The 18,385-nt window shown below is 37.3% G+C and overlaps 1 protein-coding gene across 2 annotated transcripts in view; it reads right to left on the reverse strand.

The window, feature by feature from the left end:
• The window catches only part of SASH1 (SAM and SH3 domain containing 1), a 232,954-nt gene that overhangs the window by 169,551 nt on the left and 45,018 nt on the right, over window positions 1-18,385 (reverse strand). The window contains exon 2 of one of the 2 annotated variants that reach the window (XM_036765879.1): window positions 7,842-7,970. In XM_036765879.1, coding sequence (XP_036621774.1) covers window positions 7,842-7,970 — 129 coding nt within the window. Of the gene's footprint in view, window positions 1-7,841; window positions 7,971-18,385 lie in introns of those variants that run through there. The other variant, XM_036765878.1, reaches the window with a different exon arrangement.

Below are 18,385 nucleotides of genomic sequence, written 5' to 3' on the forward strand. Positions count from 1 at the left end.
TTGGTTTCCTTAATTATGCAGTCAGTCTCTGCAGGTCCTCCTCACAGCAGAGAGAAAACACATTGAATGCATGTCAGGTTCAAAGAAAAATTCTTACTAAATTAAAAGACAGGATAAGCAGAATGGTACTGAATATGAGAGCATCTTGTCATAAAATTAGGTGGCAAAATGATCTATTTCTTTATGTGTTGATGGTAGTGGGATGTATAGAAGTGCTGAATAAGTTTGGATCAGACATTTAATTACAAGTGTTGCATTGTCAGAAGGGGGGCTAAGCACAGAAACTTATTAGCATCTGGCAAGCTCTACAGCAAGGGCTACAGAGGATTCATTTGTCTCGTGTTCAAATGGCAGGCCACAGCAGGCCACAGCTCAGAATCCCTATCTGATGCTCACTGCTAAGGACCAATCTGAAAACCCAGTAAGAACCCAAAGCCAAGGAGGCTTTTTGAAAAGTAGGAACTACCCCCTCCCACACACACACACACACACACACAAGTGCAAAAGCATCAATCTAACAGAAACGCATTTAAAACTCAAGACAACTTGAAAAACAATGCTCACCCTTATCCTCTCCAGTGTTAAACAAAACATGAAAAATTCGAGAAAATACTAGCAGTGAGGTACCAAGATCAACACAACGGAAGGACTTTCTGTGTGTTAGCTTACCACCACCACCACCACCACCACCACACCCACCCCCAGCTGAAGTTCAGTGATCTCTCAAAACCAAGAGAGTAGAGAGAGGCTGTAGACTGAGGCAGGCAATCCCAATTATTTATTTGTGCATTTGAGCCACTTGAACAATTGAGGATGTACACAAATCCTGCTGTCCACACACTTCACCTTATTAGCAAATTAGAAACACAGGGACAGAGACGAGACAGAGTAGAGAGGAAAAAGGAGGGAGAGAGGGAGGAGAGAGAAAAAAAGAGAGGAGGTGAGAGGAGAGGAAAGAAAGGGGAGAAAGAAGGGGGGAAGGGAAAGGGGAGAAAGAGAGGGGAAAGCTATTTTCAGTGACTTTCTAATACAGTCTAATAATATCTTGTAAAGCTAAGTCCAGCTTGAACCATTCCAGCTTGAACAATAAATATCCATTTTTTTCTTATAAATTGAATTCAGTTAAAAGAGAATATCCTGTAATAGTTTTTTAATGTCATTAATAAAACAACACTTTAAAGAAAGAGGCTAAGGTAAATGAGTTCCTCATATAATATTCACATAGGCTACATCAAATGTTCCATTGCTAAAGTTCTCTTTCAGTCATGTAATGGAGCTTCTCCTGGGTTTCCAAGGCCATGTCAATGAAGTGCAAGCCGTGACAGGTCCTTCCAAGATGGAAAGCCTCCAATACACATCCAGTAACGGACCGCCATCTAAGGATCAGGCAGCCCAGCTACATTTGGAAGGGCTCATCACCACAAAATGGATCACCAAAAGATGATTTTGTTTTTGGTCCACGGCCTCTCGCAATCCAAAGATGTGGGAAGATTATGTTCTGCATTAGTGAACAAAACACACTGATAAAATCTTAGATCTTGCTGAGGTAATACTCAAGGTTATTACTAAACTTGAAATGTGTCCAAAGTGACTTCAGAGCTACTTGAAATCGGTCCTGCACAACTCTGTGAAATGAATCTTCCCAATGCACTACTCAAATCTCATTAGGCTCCTATTAACAATATTCAATGGATCCTTATTACCCAATGAATAAAATCAAAATTCCTTAACCTAGCATTGAAAGCTTTCCACAATATGGTCCCAGCCTACCTTTACAACTTTATCTTACAATGATCTCCTTTGCGTGCCCTCATGTTTCAGCCAAATTGAATAATTCACATTGGCAGAACATATCCCATGATTTCTCACCTCCATGCCCTTGCCTCCACCAGCTTGGCTTATTGAAATCTGTTGCTGTTGCTCAGTCATGTCCAATTGTTCATGGCCCTATTTGGGGTTTTCTTGGCAAACATACTGGAGTGGTTTGCCTTTTCCTTCTCCAGTTCATTTTAGAGAGGTAAATGGGGTTAAGTGACTTGCCCAGGGTCACACAACTAATAAGATGTCTGAGGCCGGAGTTGAATTCAGTAAGATGAGTCTTCCTGACTCCAGGCCTGGCACTCTATCCACTGCACTACCTAGATGCTTGTTGAAATCATATCCACCCATCAAAACCTAGTTCATATATTACCTTTTCCATGCCCCCTTCCCTCATCTCCTCACCAAAGTTATTCCTCCTTTCTCTGAACTCTCACACTTTTCATTTACCTCTTGTCCACTTAGCAAGCTCTACTATATTCCCCATTTCTTTTCATCCTTCCAGATTGTAAGCTCTCTGAAAGCAGAGATAGACTGATTCTTCTTTGCATCCCTCCCCACCCCTGCAAACCAGTGCCTAATACATAGAATGTATTCAGTACACATCTACTTGAATGAATGAAATTTCAGTGATCTCAATGCTATACTATTATCCTATATGTGCTGTCTAGTGTGGCTTTGCATTCCTTTTCTAAAAACATATTATCTAGCTAAATGTTCTTTCCTACCTTTATAGCCCCTAAAAAATAATCAAGTATCCATCTCAACCTGGAATCCTACAATTTTGAACATGTAAGTGAGTAAATCCAGAATCAAACTATAGCAGTGATTTGGCTCATGAGGGACGTGTAAGAAGAAGAGTATAGCTTGTAGCCTCTAGGCTGTACATCACTGCCATGATGCACAACTGACAGCCATACAAATTTGTTTCTGCCAGACACGAAACCAATTCCATGTCAAAGATGCAGAGGAAGCAGAAAATAGTCAGTAATAAGAGGCCACCTTTTGGGAGTCCCTTTTCTGGCCAGTGTCACTTTGACAGATGTCAGACTTAGTATCAGCAGAGATGGGTCCATTATGGACTTGGAAAACTGTTGCCATTTCTGATTGCAGTTTTTCCCAGCCAAAAAAACACATGGCGCACAGGGATGAGCCAAATGTTGAGGAACATGGGGACTCCCCTGCTGTTCACAGATACTAATGCCTTAATCCTCAGCCTAGGCAAAGGCCTAACTCCAATTCAAAAAGGCTTAGGGTCCATTTGGAGACTAAATAAAAATCCTTGCCATCACTAATTTTGAAAATAATGCATCTTTTATGTTGCTATATTTTTTTTTACCCATCTGTACTACAGTTGCCATCACGTAAAATATCTGGCTTTGAAGCCATGAATCCAATATTTATCCCTGTCTGGATCAGTGCAACTAGACTCTAGAACAGCACTAGTTGGTCCAACCAATCCAGAAAGTTTAACTTACTGAGAAAATGTGTGACGTACTCATCAAAACTTTCCCCCAAATAATTAAATGAAGGTACTTTGTATGCTGGATAGCAATGGTAAAAGTGCCACTTATTCTTCTCCAGTTAATATGTAATTGGGTCTAAGTGACAACGCTTCTCTTCTATTTATTGGAAACTAGGCACTAGCATCTCCATATATTTCACACCACTAAGTTCAACGAGCATCTGAGAAATTTAATCAACTGTAGTTCTGTCCATGTCATGAATCAGAATTGGGGAAAGGGAAACTCTAAAGCCCTTTTACTTATTAGACCTATGAGATTTAACTCTCCAGGTCTTGGGTTCCTCACGTAAAATAGGGTTAGACAGGGTCAGGCTAGATAGACGGCCTCTAAGGTTTCTTCCAGCCCTAAATCTATGATGCTATGAATGTGCTTTGTCTATGAAATACTTGGGTTCTTAAGGGGTGGGGGGGAGGTGGAAGGGAAGATAGGCTATGTAAAGTGGAATTAGATAAAGCCTCCCCCAAATCCCTGCTTCCTCCTTGTAGAAATATTAAAAGACCATTTTCTTGGTCTGAAGCCTTTGGATTAATTTAAAAGAGAAACTCTATCATCCTCTATCAATTCTGAAACAATCAGATTCAGGTAATAATTAGACTACATGAACTAAAATAGTTTTTGATTATATCCTATATACCAACATTATACATACATTCATATATACATAAATAGAAGGTAGCAGCAGGAAAGATGAATCCTTGAAGCAAGTGGTGAAAGAAGAACTGAGCAATTTTTAGGAAAATGTTACTCTAAGGGTGTGCCAAAATTTAAATGACTCCTGTTCTATTTGATGAGGCAAACTATTTGCTGAACTTTTATCTTATCCTGAGTCTCCAACTTTGTTTTATCATACTGCGAATATTCCCTTGTTCAAGAATCCTACCTATGAGGACTTCAAAATGCCTTATATTAGAGCCCTGTCCACGGGCATGAGGGGACTATTGGTCGGACCATTTCTCTCTTAAGCAAAAAATGGTTTAGATGTCAAATAATTGTAAATTAATTTTTTAAAATTTTTGTCATGGCTTTGTGCCTATCACACAGATACAGTATTAATTTTTTCTTCATCGAGAGATATAAAGAATGATAATTTTTGCCTTCATTTATATTTCTAAGATGTTTGATATAACCTGTGCTAGCGAGCTTCTGGGTACTTAAAAGCAGGCATTTTCTACCTCTCTAAAGTAGCAGCAGTGCTGAGATCCCAATCCCAGTTGCAGGCCAGTGGTTCTGTTATCAAGTGAGTGGGTAGCCTTGGAAACCTCACTAATTGCCTTGGATCACGGTCTTTCTGATCCATCAAACAAAAGAGTTGTAACTCCCAGGTACAACCTGAGTAATTGATAACCACAAAGAATGCTTCAGATAAACTCCTAGAGTTCTCATTGTTCAGAATGACATATGAAGCTGAAAGAGCAAACTGGAAGGTGGTTGCGGAGATGAGAGACCTCCCTTTGTCTTGGCAAACTCAGCTAGGCTGATTGGATTGCACAAAATAGAGACTGAGCTCAAGATGCCAGTTGACGGAGTTGCTTTCCTAACTAAGAGTGCAGTTGGAAGGATGAACAGTTGAATCACAAGTCTGGCTCAAATTAGCTCCCATCAATTTAACCCACCACCAAGTTCTTGCACCTTTGATGTGAACTAATTAAGCTCATGTGGTTTTTTTCCCCAGACTGTCTTTTGCAGCTCTGGAACAGAGCACACCAAATTAGGCCCATCTGTCTAAATGGAACTGAGTTCCTTCTCATCATAAGGCATGCTTCGTTACCCTGAACAGAAGCTGCCTTCTAAAATTCCCTAACACTGTGGAGATGACTGCATTATCCCCAACTCTTATCTGGACATGTAATTATATAATTTTAAGAATGGTGTTTTGATGTTACATAAAAAAGACAAGGCTGCTCCATTCATAGATTCATAGCAAAAGTTTTCTTTGCCCTGGGGGCATGCTCAATGAAGCCTCCAGACAACCGTTAAAGTTCAAATCAACAGCATTATAGATTTCCTTTTGATACAATACTTAAGTTGTTATACAGCTCCAAGTTGGCCAAAAGAAGATATATTTTTCTGATTAAAAATGCCCCAGTGGGAGGCACTATGTAATTTTAACCAAGCACAGGAGTCTTTTTCCACACGAAGTTACATTCTTAAAAGGGAGAAAGGACTCCCATCATTCACACATGCTACAAAGCAAAGTCAGTAGGAAAGAAATCCCCTTGAGCAGTAGCTGCTCCAGTGCTATGGGGTCATGCTCCCAAGACACACATATTTTATCTCCCACCAGATACTTCTAAGGATAAAAGACTTATCCTATTAAAATATGACTGCCCAGCTAGCTATTAAAGCTGTGAATGAAAGGAAGAAGAATCAATTTATAACTGACAACCCTGAAATAACATTACTCCAGATCCAAGAAAACTTCATTCGACTATACTTAAGGTCTAATTTTCTATTAGAAAAATTAACAAGTTGATATTTTTAAAAAGAATTTTCAGCTACTTGATATACTATGATATAACTGCAATCTAAACACATGTAAGTAATGCAAATAGGTAAAAAGATTAAATAATGTAAATATAAAAATAATAATTAGCAAATGGCAGCATTTTCATGAAATTAAGTTTTGCAAAACACTTTACACACATTACCCTCAATTGATCTTAGCACAATTCTACAAAATAAGTGCCATTATGATTTGATTTTACTGCTGAGGACACTGGGACTCAGAAAGATGCCGCCATCATTTGCCCATGATCACACAGCTTGTATCAGAGGCAAAATTTGAACTCAGACCTTTCCTGAACCCAAGTCTAGCAGCAACTTAAAAAAGTGTTTACTGACTGACTTCTTGATTCTATTATATAACAGGGCCTCTCTATGCAGACAAAGGAGCAACCAATTCAATAATCTGACAACCTGTTTTAACTGAATTATCTTTTCTCCATCCCTTCCAGGGTGGAGAGGGAAGAATCTTCCTTCATGGAAAAAAGTGATGATCAAATGTCAGAGACAGTCAAAGAAAGTTAATTTTGTTTTTGCATAATAGTTTTTCTCCATCATAAGAAAGACTTTACTGAGGACTGGAAATGACTAATATAGAGACAAAAATACAATATAATATATTTTTTAAATTAAAGGAAAAAAGTAATAAAATAAATTAAAAGATGACAAGAAAGTCACAATTTAGTGAACTTGACTATTGGTCTTATTTAGATATTTGCTTGTAGAGGCTTAACATGGAAATGCTAGCACATATATAGAAAGCTATATAAAAATTCAATATTCACAGAGAATTCCAAATGCTCCATTAATTACATGACTTGACATTAAAATTATGGAAAGAGCCCTGAACATAATTCCTGGGATCTGGGTCAAACCTGGCTCTGTTTATTCCTACCAATGTTTCCTTGGACAAAGTCACCTGACCCCTTCAGACCTTGGTTTTTTCATCTATAAAATGATAGGATTGGAGATATTTAAAGTCTATTCCAGCTTTAAATATTGTGATCCCAAACTTTTCATTCTAAAGTATGATACTTTTGGAGAGTAGAAATGAGAAATCTCTGGTTTATAGTGCTAACAGAATTGTTAATATGTTATAAAGAACATTAGCTTAGGAGGTATGAACTGATTTCCACTCCCTATAATTTATTCAATTTATGTCCCTACAAAACCTGAGTTGATCCTTTAAAATTTAATTAAAAATACAAGCTCCTTAAGTGGGGGCTTAGTAGTTGAACTGTTCCAGGTAAAATTTTGACAGTAAATGACTATCAAATGCAGATTATTTGAGCTAGAAAAGGAATCCACTATGATGGTAAACAAGAAATTACTTGTACTGCGCACACTCTTTGATCCAGCAATACCACTACTAAGTCTGTATCCCAAAGAGATTGTAAAAAAGGGAGAAGGATCTACATGTACAAAAATATTTGTAGTAGCTGTATTTGTGGTGGCAAAGAATTGGAAATTGAGGGGATGTCCATCAATTGGGGAATAGCTGAACAAGCTGTGTGTATGAATGTAATGGAATATTATGTTCCATAAGAAATGATGAGCAGGCAGATTTAGGACAATGATCAAGTATGATAGACTTAGCTCTTCTCAGCAATACAATGATCTAAGACAGTTCCAAAAGACTTGTGATGGAAAATGCTAACCACTTCCAGAGAAAGAACTGATGGAGTCTGAATGTAAATTGAAGCATACTATTTTCACTTTTTTTGGTTAATTTTTGTGGTTTTTTTTCCTTTTGTTCTATTTCTTCTTTAACAACATGGCTAATGTGGAAACCTGTTTTACATGATTGCACGTGCATAACTTATATCAGATTATTTTCCATCTTGGTAGGGGTGAGGGAGGGAGGAAGAAAAATTTGCAACTCAAAATCTTATAAAAACATGAATGTTGAAAATTGTCTTTACATACAATTGTAAAAAAACTAAATACTATTAAATTAACACCAACAAAAGAAATTAGTTGGACCACCTCACTCACCAAATCAAGGTCTTGAGAAACTCTTCGTTTCCGCAGCTCTTCCATCCTTTCACATACGTCAGTAAAACAGGTATTATAATAATCTGCATATTGTTGTGCCAGGTCATCGATGTTTCCCAGTGAACCATCCTGGAGGCAAAGGAGGGAGAGAGCACAAAGAGACAAGGGAGTTCATTCCTAATAATAACAGCAACAAAGATAGCTGCCACTTCTTTATCACTTAACAGTTCACCAAACAAACCCTTGTGTTCATTATCTCATCTGAGCTTTCCAATAGTGCTATGAAGCAGGGAACAAAAATAGCATTTCCATCAAGGAACCCAGCACAATAAGATGTCAAGTGATTTGCCTAAAGCCTATATAGCTACTAAACTGCAGAGCCAGGATGCAAATCAAAGGGTACTGGTTCCGAGTCCAGAGTTCTTACTGATATACCTGGCTGCTACATCAGTAAAGTTCACGTAATCTGTAATCAATTAAAAACCCCAAAATTCACTTCCCCTATATTCCCAGTTCACAGATCTAGAAATGGGAAGATCCAAGTAGTCAACAGTAGGCTACTCTTTGAACATTCATTCATTAAACGAATCTCACCAAATTAAAAGTTATGGATACAGCACATATACAACTAAAAAGTTAAGTGTACAGTGCTATTTTTATGATATCCTTAATTAAAAAAAGGGGGGACACATGAATAGTAAGGAGCCTAAGGATCAACATCATGAATAATGTTAACATCAATTACTTAAGTCTAGAACTCTGTCTCATGATATTTTGTGCGCCATCCTATGAATTCCTTGGAGGATAATAAGGGGTGACAATAGTGAAGAGAAAACTCTACCTAAACAAAGGTGTAGGTCAGGGGAGGGAAATCTGAAGCCTGCTGGTCACACGTGGCCCTCTAGGTCCTCAAGTGTAGCCCTTTGACTGAATCCAAACTTCACAGAACACATCTCCTTAACAAAAGGATTCATTCTGTAAAACTTGGACTCAGTCAAAAGGCTGCACCCATAGACCTAGAAGGTCACATGTGGCCTCAAGGTCCCAGGTTCCCCACCCCTACAGGTAAATCTGCCACCTATAGATTCTATGAATGTTAAGGAGGGTAACAAAGACAGGAGGACTTCCCCCCAGACAACAGATGGGGAGGTCAGGATTGAAGACATAAGGCTGGGCTAAACATTCACATCTGACTGTGCAATGGGTTAGTGAATGGCTGAGGTACCTCCTAGCAGAATGTCTGTCTCCACCTCTTTTTCATCACTCAGCACTAAACTGAGAAGTATTAAAGCCTGGACTTCACCTTCTGTCAATCTTTTCTCAGACATTATACAAGCCTCTGGTTATGATGACTGTCTTCTGCCTCAGGCCCTTTCCAGCTTAATACCCAGGACACTTGTCTCTGCATAAGCTCATTGCATAATGAATACTTGTGTAATTTAATTGAATTGCATGCCCAAACTGAATTTGAACAACAATTTCTCTGTTACTTTCTCCCTCCTTCCCCTCCCTTCTTGGGACAGGAGAAGGCACAACCAAGTTCCTCACTAAACTCTGGCCCGAGGCCAGATGGGGCATTACAGTATTTAAGAATTTTTTAATTTCATGTGTGTAGAAACATATACTAAAAAAGGGTATCTATATGACTGCTACAAATATATGTGAATTAAACCATTATACTTTAGGAGAATGGAAGGAGGTACTTGGCATACCTATAGCTACAGGAAGAATTCTTAAGCAAACAAAGGATCTAGGGCATCCTAAACGATAAAATAGACCATTTTTTAAATAAAAAATTTAAAAACTTCTTCAAGAGAAAAATCAATGCAACTAGAATAAGATGACCTGCTAATTGTGGGGGAGGGGGGAATCACTGCAGGAAATACCTTTGATAAAAGACTGATTTCCAAGATTTATGAGGACTATTGATATAAATAAAATGACCAAATAACAATAGGTAACATTCATAAAGCAATTTAAAGTTTGCAAATATATATGTGTGTATATACATATATATACATATATATAAAATCTCATTTGACCTTCACAACAATCCTGTGAGGTACGTACTATTATCATCCCCATTTTATAAACAGGCTTAAGTAACTTGCCCAGGGATAACTAACCAATAAGTGTCCGAGGCAGTATTTGAACACAGGTCTTCCTGACTCCAAACACACCACTCTAGCCAATGTGCCTTCTAGCCGCCTACACATTATGTACATGCATGCATGTATAACACATATATAAACACATATGTACATATATATACATACATGGAGAAAGGCCATTGCCCCCAACAGATAAGTGTTAAAAAAAAAAAGACAGAGTTTTCAAAAGAAATGCAAACTAACCACAAGTATATTAGAAACTGGCAAGCCAGATGGTGGAATGGATAGAGTGCTGGTCCTGGAGTGAAAAAGACCTGAGTTCAAATTTTACCTCAGACACTTACTAGCTGCATGACCCTAAGCAAGTCACTTTTCTTTGTTTGCCTCAGTTTCCTCACCTGTAAAATGAGCTGGAGAAGGAAATGGCGAACCACTCCAGTGTCTTTGCCAAGAAGAGCCCAAATGGGGCAGTGACAAGTCAGACACAACTAAAAATGACTGAACAACAAAAACAAACTGCTCAATATTAGGTATATTTCTCAAGGTAATCAAAGAGGAACAAATCTCATAAATCCAAAAACATCTATAGAGAAATTTTTTGAAGTGTCAAAGAAATAAAATGGATACCCATCAATTAGGTGGTATGTGAGTATAAGACAATATTTTACTATACCATAAGATATAATAAATGTAAAGAATTCTGGAGACTTCCGGTGCCAAGATGGTAGAGTGAGGAAGAAATCCTCTGAAATCCTCCCAAATTCCCCTCCAAACAACTAGAAAATGGCCTCAGAATTGATATGAGAGCAGCTAATCAGCACAGCAAGAAAGGTGTGCCTCACTGGGGTAGGAAGGGAGTGAGGTCCAAGAACAGCATCATCCAGCCTCATAGCAGGGGGCCTGCAGCAAGTCTGTAAGCCTGGGGCAATCCACCAATGAGGCTCTCCCCTCCTGCAAGCCAGCAGCCCCCTAGGCAAGTGAGCAGTCTGAACAGTGCAGCAAGGCTCCACCCCAGCAACGCCACCCCCCCAGGAAAAGCCACTGCCCAGGCCTTGACCCCATTGCTGACAAGTAGTGGAGCAGGCTACCAGCTAAACCTCACAGCCAGAAGAGGCCAAAATGGAGGCCTCACCCCCTAGTACAAGCCAGAAGGGAAGCCTACCCTCCAGAGAAAGTAAGCAGCTAAGCCCTGAAGCCCAGCGAAAACCAGCAGTAAGACCCAGAGCCCCAACACAAAAAGCTTGGGACAGTGCAGGACCAGAGCCCAACTCTCACATAAAAACACAAAGTTACAAAAAAAGGCAGAAACAATGAGCAAAAAGAAAAAAACAAACAAACAAAACAAAAAGAGCTTAACTATAGAATGTTACTATGGTGATAGGGAGGATCAAAGCATAAACATAGAAGAGGACAATAGTGTCAAAATGACCACATGTGAAGCTTCAATGAAAAACATAATTTGGTCTCAGGCCTAAAAAGAATTCCTAGAAGAGCTTAAAAAGCATCTTGAAAAGCAAAATAGAGTAAAAGAAAATTTTGGAAAAGAAATGAGAGTAAGACAAGAGAATCAAGAAAAAATAGTCATTCACATGGAAAGACATATACAAAAATTTACTGAGGAAAATAACTCCCTAAAAAATAGAATTGGTCAAATGGAAAAGAAAGTACAAAAGCTCACTAAAGAAAATAATTCCTTAAAAATTAGAATTAAACAAGTGGAAACTAATGACTTTATGAGACATCAAGATATGATCGAACAAAATTTTAAAAGTTAAAAAAAAAATAAAAGAAACTTTGAAATTTCTCTTTGGAAAAACAACTGACCTGGAAAACAGATCTGAGAGAGATAATATAAAGATTACTGGACTACCTAAAAGCCAAGATGAAAAAGAAAAAAAAAACCTGGACAACATCTTTTAAGAAATTATCAAACTGTCCTGATATATTAGAACCAGAAGGTAAAATAGAAATTGAAAGAATCTACAAATCGCTGCCTGAAAGAGATCCCAAAATGAGGATTCCCAGGACATGACAGCCAAATTCCAGAGCTCACAGATCAAGGAGAATATACTTCAAACAGCTGAAAATAAACAATTCAAATATGGTCGAGCTATAGTCAGGATTACACAGGATTCAGCAGCTTGCACATTAAAGAACCAGAGGACCTGGAATATGAATTATCAGAAGGCAAAAGAGTTAGGATTACAATCAGGAATCACCTTCAGCAAAATTGAGTATAAGCTTTCAGGGGGAGAAATACACAATTAATGAAATAGAGGATTTTAAAGCATTTCTAATTAAAAGATCAGGCTGAACAAAAACTTTGACCTCCAAATACAACACTCAAGGGGAACATAAAAATAGAAACAAAAAAAGAGAAAACATAAGAAATTCAACAAGGTTAAACTGTTTCTATTTCTGTATGACAAGATAATATTTATAACTCAACAACTTTATTACTTTAAGAGAAATTAGGAGTATATGTAGATAGAGGGTATGGACATAAGGTGACTTTCATGGATGATGCCTAAAAACATAAAACAAAGAGGTGAAAAAGAAAATTCCACTGGAAGAAAGAGGGGGGAGACTGAATGCGGCAAATTATCCAACACAAAAGAGTCATGAAAGAGCTATTATAATGGAGGGGAAGATGGGGGGAGAGGTGGCAAGCAAAGCTTAAACCAAGGGTAGGGAAACTGCAGTCTTGAGGCCACATGTAGCCTTCCAGGTCCTTGGGTACAGTCTTCTGACCCAATCCGTTTTACAGATCAAATCCTTTTATTAAGGGGATTTGTTCTGTGAAGTTTGGATTCAGTCAAAGGGCCACACTTGAGAGCCACATGTGGCCTTGAGGCTGCAGTTTCCGCACTCCTGGCTTAAACCTTACTCTCATCAAAATTGGCTCAAAGAGGGAATAACATACACACTCAACTGGATACAGAAATCTCTCTTACCCTATAATGAACTAAAAAGAGATGGGGATGATAGAAGAGGAACAGACTAATAAAAGGGAGGGTAAGAATTCAGGACCAAAGAAGACATAGAAAGCATTACAAAATATAAAATAGAGCATTTTGATTATATAAAATTAAAAAAATTTTTGCACAAACAAAACCAACACAATCAAAATATAAGGAAAGCCAAAAATGGGGAAAAATAATTACAACAAGTGTCTCTGATACTGGTCTCATTTCTCAAATACATAAAGAATTCAGTCAAATTTATAAAAATACAAGTCATTCCTCAATTGATGGTCAAAGGATATGAATAGGCAGTATTCAGACAAAGAAATCAAAGCTCTCTATAGTCATATGAAAAAATGCTCTAAATCACCATTGATCAGAGAAATGCAAATTAAAACAACTCTGAGGTACCACCTCATACCTATCAGAGTAGCTAATATGACAAAAAAGGAAAATGTTGGATGTTGGAAGGGATGTAGGAAAACTTGGACACTAATGCAGAGATGGTAGAATGGTGAACTGATCCAACCATTCTGGAGAGCAATTTGCAATTATGCCCAAAAGGCTTTAAAACTACATCCCTTTGATCTAGCAATACTACTGCTAGGTCTATATCCCAAAGACAACCAAAAAAATAGAAAAGGACCTATTTGTATAGAAATATTCATAGCAGCTTTTTTTGTGGTGGTAAAGAATTAGAAATCAAAGAGATGCCCATCAGTTGGGGAATGGTTAAACAAGCTGTGGTATACGATTGTAATGGAATATTATTGTGCTGTAAGAAATGACAAGCAGGCTTATCAGATTAGCTAACATGATCAAAAAGGGAAATGATAAATGTTGGAGAAGATGTGGGAAAGTTGGAATACTAATTCATTGTTGGTGGAGCTGTGAGCTGATGCAACCATTCTTTAGAGCAATTTGGAACTATGCCCAAAGGGCTATAAAAACGTGCATACTCTTTGACTCAGCAATACTGCTTCTAAGGCTGTATCCCAAACAGATCATAAAAATGGGAGAAGGACCCACATGTACAAAAATATTTACAGCAGCTCTCTTTGTGGTAGGCAAGAACTGGAAATTGAGGGGATGCCTATCAATTGGGGAAGGGCTGAACAAATTGTAATATATGAATGTAATGGAATACTATTGTGCTATAAGAAATGATGAACACGCAGACTTCAGAAAAACTTGGAAAGATATATATGAACTGATGCTAAGTAAAGTGAGCAGAACCAGGAGAACATTGTACACAGTAACAGCCACAGTCTTCGATGACTGATTTTGATAGACTTAGCCCTTCTCAGCAATGCAAGAACCTAAAACAATTCCAAAGGATTCATGATGGAAAATGCTGTCCACATCCAGAGAAAGAACTACGCAGTCTGAATGCAGGGTAAAACAGACTATTTTCTTCTTTCTCATTTGTTTTGTTTTTTCTTCTCATGGTTTCTCCCATTAGTTACAATTCTTCTATACAATATGACTAACGTGAAAATTAAAAGAAAAAAGAAATGATCAGCAGGATGATTTCAGAAAAAACATGGAAAGACTTACATGAACCAATGTAGAGTGAAGTGAACAGAACCAGGAGAACATTGTACCTGATAACAGCAATGTCGTTCAATGAACTATGAACGACTTAGCTATTCTCAGCAATATAATGATCTAAGACAATCCCAAAGGACTAATGGATGAAGCATACTATCCACCTCCAGAGAAAGAACGGATATTGATTGAATATAGACTAAAGCATGCTAGCTTCACTTTCTTTTTCTTTTATTAGTCTTCTTGTACAAAATGACTAATATGGAAATGTTTTATATAATTGCACATGTATAATCTATATCTGACTGCTTTCCATCTCAGGGAGGGGGAAAGGGAAGGATGAAGGGAGGGAGGGATAGAATTTGGAACTCAAAACTTTAAATAAAAATGTTTAAAAAATGAAAAAAAGAATTCTAGGAAACTTGGAAATATTTCTAAGTATTGATGCCAATTGAAGAGAGCAGATTCAGGAGAACAACTTATACAATGACCACAATAATGTAAACTAAAATAACACGGAAAGATATTAGATATAGGAAGGCAATAAAACTACATAAGACCAAGAGCCATAGCCTAATGGATAAGTATTTAAAGGATGAGATCAGTTCTCAAAACAACTGCAAATAATTAATACTCAAAGGATAAATTGTTCCAAATCACTAATTACATGAAGAAGGCAAATCAAAACTGTTCTGAAGTTTCATCTCTCATGCAACAAACTGGCAGATATGAGATTAGTCACTTCTGGAAGGATTAAACATTAGCACATTAAGAAATTATTGGTGAAACTATAAATTGGTCCAACTATTGGGGGTAGTATTTGAATTTAACTAAGAAGGGGACTAAGATATCCTTATCTTTTGACTTAGATATTCTACTGGTAGGCATGTAGAGAGAGATAGAAAAGATACTAAAATCTGCACAAGCAGCATTTTTTGAGGTAGTAGAGAACTGAAAATCAAGAGTTGCCATTGATTAGGGAACAGCAAAAGAAACTGTGATATAGGAATGTAATAAAATATAAGAATTAATGCATGTGAGGAATACAGAAATGAGTGGGAACATGTTTATGCAATAATGTGGGGAGAAACAACAGCAAAACCTAACACTGTATAAGTATAATGACCAAGCTTATTTCTGAAGTGATGAGGAAATTTGCCTCCATCCCTTCTTTGCAGAACTGAGGGACTCTGGGTCTGCAAAACTGCAGAAACTATCAGGACTGGGTGATGGGTTAGTTTTGCTATACTGTGGTATAACTGGAAAATAATAGGATATTTTAAAAAGGGAGTACCAATAAAATTTTCATTTTGAAATATTAAAGAAAAGTCAATGTAATCATTCTTTTTATTATATCTTGATACATAAATATGTTGAAGCTCATGTTCTACAAATATCTGACATTTTTAGTGCAAAGGCCAATATCATTCCTTAATCAAAGGTTTCCTAACCTTTTTTTGAGGCAAGGACACATTTGGCAATTTAGTAATGCCTATAAATCTCTTCTCAGAATCTGTTTAAATGCATGAAATAAAACACATAGGATTATAAAGAATAACAATTATTCTGAAATAGTTATATACATATTTTTAAAAGCTCATAAACACCATATTAGGAACTGCTTTATGTTCCCTAGGCCTTGGTTTCCTCTTTTGTAAAATGGGCTTGTGCTAGGTGACCTTCTATATCAGTCCCTTCTAGCTTTGAAATTTATCATCCTAAGAACATCATGTTGGAAGGATGGCTAACATTTGATGTAAGGCAAAGAGAGAACTGTCCCATACTCACCGCAGCGTAAAGAGTTTAAGTTACTACTAAGTCAGTCAGGAAAGATACAAATATAATTTTTAAATGTTATTCCCATACTTAGATCAGGGTATTTACGGATTTTCATGGAACATTAACTAGCTTTTCAGGATACTTATGTTAGATATGATCCTGTGGTATAACAAGTATATAGCATATCTAATATTCACAATGGATTCTTAATTGCAAATGGCGGCTTTCGCTAGCTGACCTTTAAAAAGATAGATGTTACACTCCTGAAGGCCTTTAGTCAGCAGGCATTGGAAAGTACCAGCATTTAGTGGAATATAAATAAAAACTATTCCCAGTCTTCTATATTTCTCTTTTTGTAAATAATCAAGGAATAGAGGAAACTGAAACAAACAAGAATGGAAAAAAATCTTTCCCTATATTCCTTACTTTTTCCTTTAGAAACAAAGAGTCAGCATTTTAAAAGGGGAAGCAACTTTAAGAGATCAGCTAACCCTACCACTTCTTAATGACTAACAATTACATATATGCACAAAATGAAAACCCACACATTTTAGATCATGAACTTCAAGAAAAAAGACCCACAGTTTCTCAGGCCTGTAATTCATCAAAAGCACAAGAGGTATAATAAAGGTGTTAGATATGATAACGATAACATTTGAAAGCACTTTCCAAACCTTAAAGCCATATTTAAATGTTAGCTATCATTATTGTTATTATATTGCAGTCCAATATGTTATGATTACTTAGATTATGGCATCTCTAATTAGAAGAAATATTGTTAGGAAAAAAAATCACATCACCTTCAAAGTAAACAACTTTCTATTAAAAAGAGCTACACTGCACTTGTTTAAAAGATTGACTGAAGGAGTCAAATTGGGAGCATTACGCCAGTGTGGACCAACTAGGGAGCTTAAAGGCAAAATACCAACTTTTGTTTTTCTAAATACTGTTCTAGCCATCATTAATCCCAGAGAGTCAAGAAATGCCAGATATTATTTGATTGGTACCAGATGTCCCTTTTCAGAAGTTCCCTAGACTTTTTTTATTTGAGTCTTTGTATTTGTTTTTAATGTGTGTGTATATACACACGTCTTTATTATAAAGAATATGTGTACATATTTCCCTTCTTAAATGGATAAATATGCATACGCACACGCACACACACACACACACACACGCACACGCACACATACACATACTTCCCCTTGCAGGTAAGGGATAATATGAATGAACTACTAATTATGAAATAAGATCAGCAGAATCCTGCAACATGTCACAACAAAGGTCCTCACTCTACTATAAGTTTATGCTTATGCAATGGGCTGACTAGACACGGTAGAAGAGACAAGACCTACCATCTCTTTAATTTTTTTCTTTTTTTTTTCAGCAAGTGCTGAGAAATACTTCTTGTTCAACCCCCAGCAAAGAAACTGACAGTGTTCAAAGTGTACCTAGATGATGTACACCGGAAAAAAAATAAATCTGAAAAATAGCATTCCTGTCTGCTTTTCATTTGCTTCTTTCAGTAAATCCATTTGGAACAAAAGTAAAATTGTGTAAAATTTCACTTATTCCAACCAAGGGGCAGGATGAGGAAAAGAGGGGGATAAAGCTTAAGTTTCAGACAATGATAATGGTGCTATGTAGTTTGAGATGAATTAAAGGGTAATCTTAAAAAAAATGTCCTTTACTCACAGAAACTTACCTACCACATACATATTCAAGGCAATCCAAATTCTTACATGGCTCCCCTCCCGCCGCCCCCACCCATGAATAAAGGAGTATACTAGGCTCTGGTGGATGGGATATACAAAAGGAAAAATATCTAACAGGTCTTGCCCTCAAGGAGCTTTAATATAATAAGAGATGGATACATGAGCAGATAAGAAAGAGAAAAGGTAGACTATATTAAGTGGGAGGCAGCTAGTTAGCTTAGCCTCAGACTAGGTGTGTGACCCTAGCCAAGTCACTCAACCTGTTTGCCTTAATCCAAAGGAGAATGAAATGGTACGTCACTCCAGTATCTTTGCCAAGAAAGCCCCAAGGGCTATATGGTCCGTGGGGTCAGGAAGAGTTGGGCATGCCACAAGAACCACAACAAATTGATAAGGTGAGTACTCTAAGTATATATGCTTTAAGGCAA

This window comes from Trichosurus vulpecula, chromosome 7 (assembly GCF_011100635.1).
Source record: "Trichosurus vulpecula isolate mTriVul1 chromosome 7, mTriVul1.pri, whole genome shotgun sequence".
Lineage (NCBI taxonomy): Eukaryota > Metazoa > Chordata > Mammalia > Diprotodontia > Phalangeridae > Trichosurus > Trichosurus vulpecula.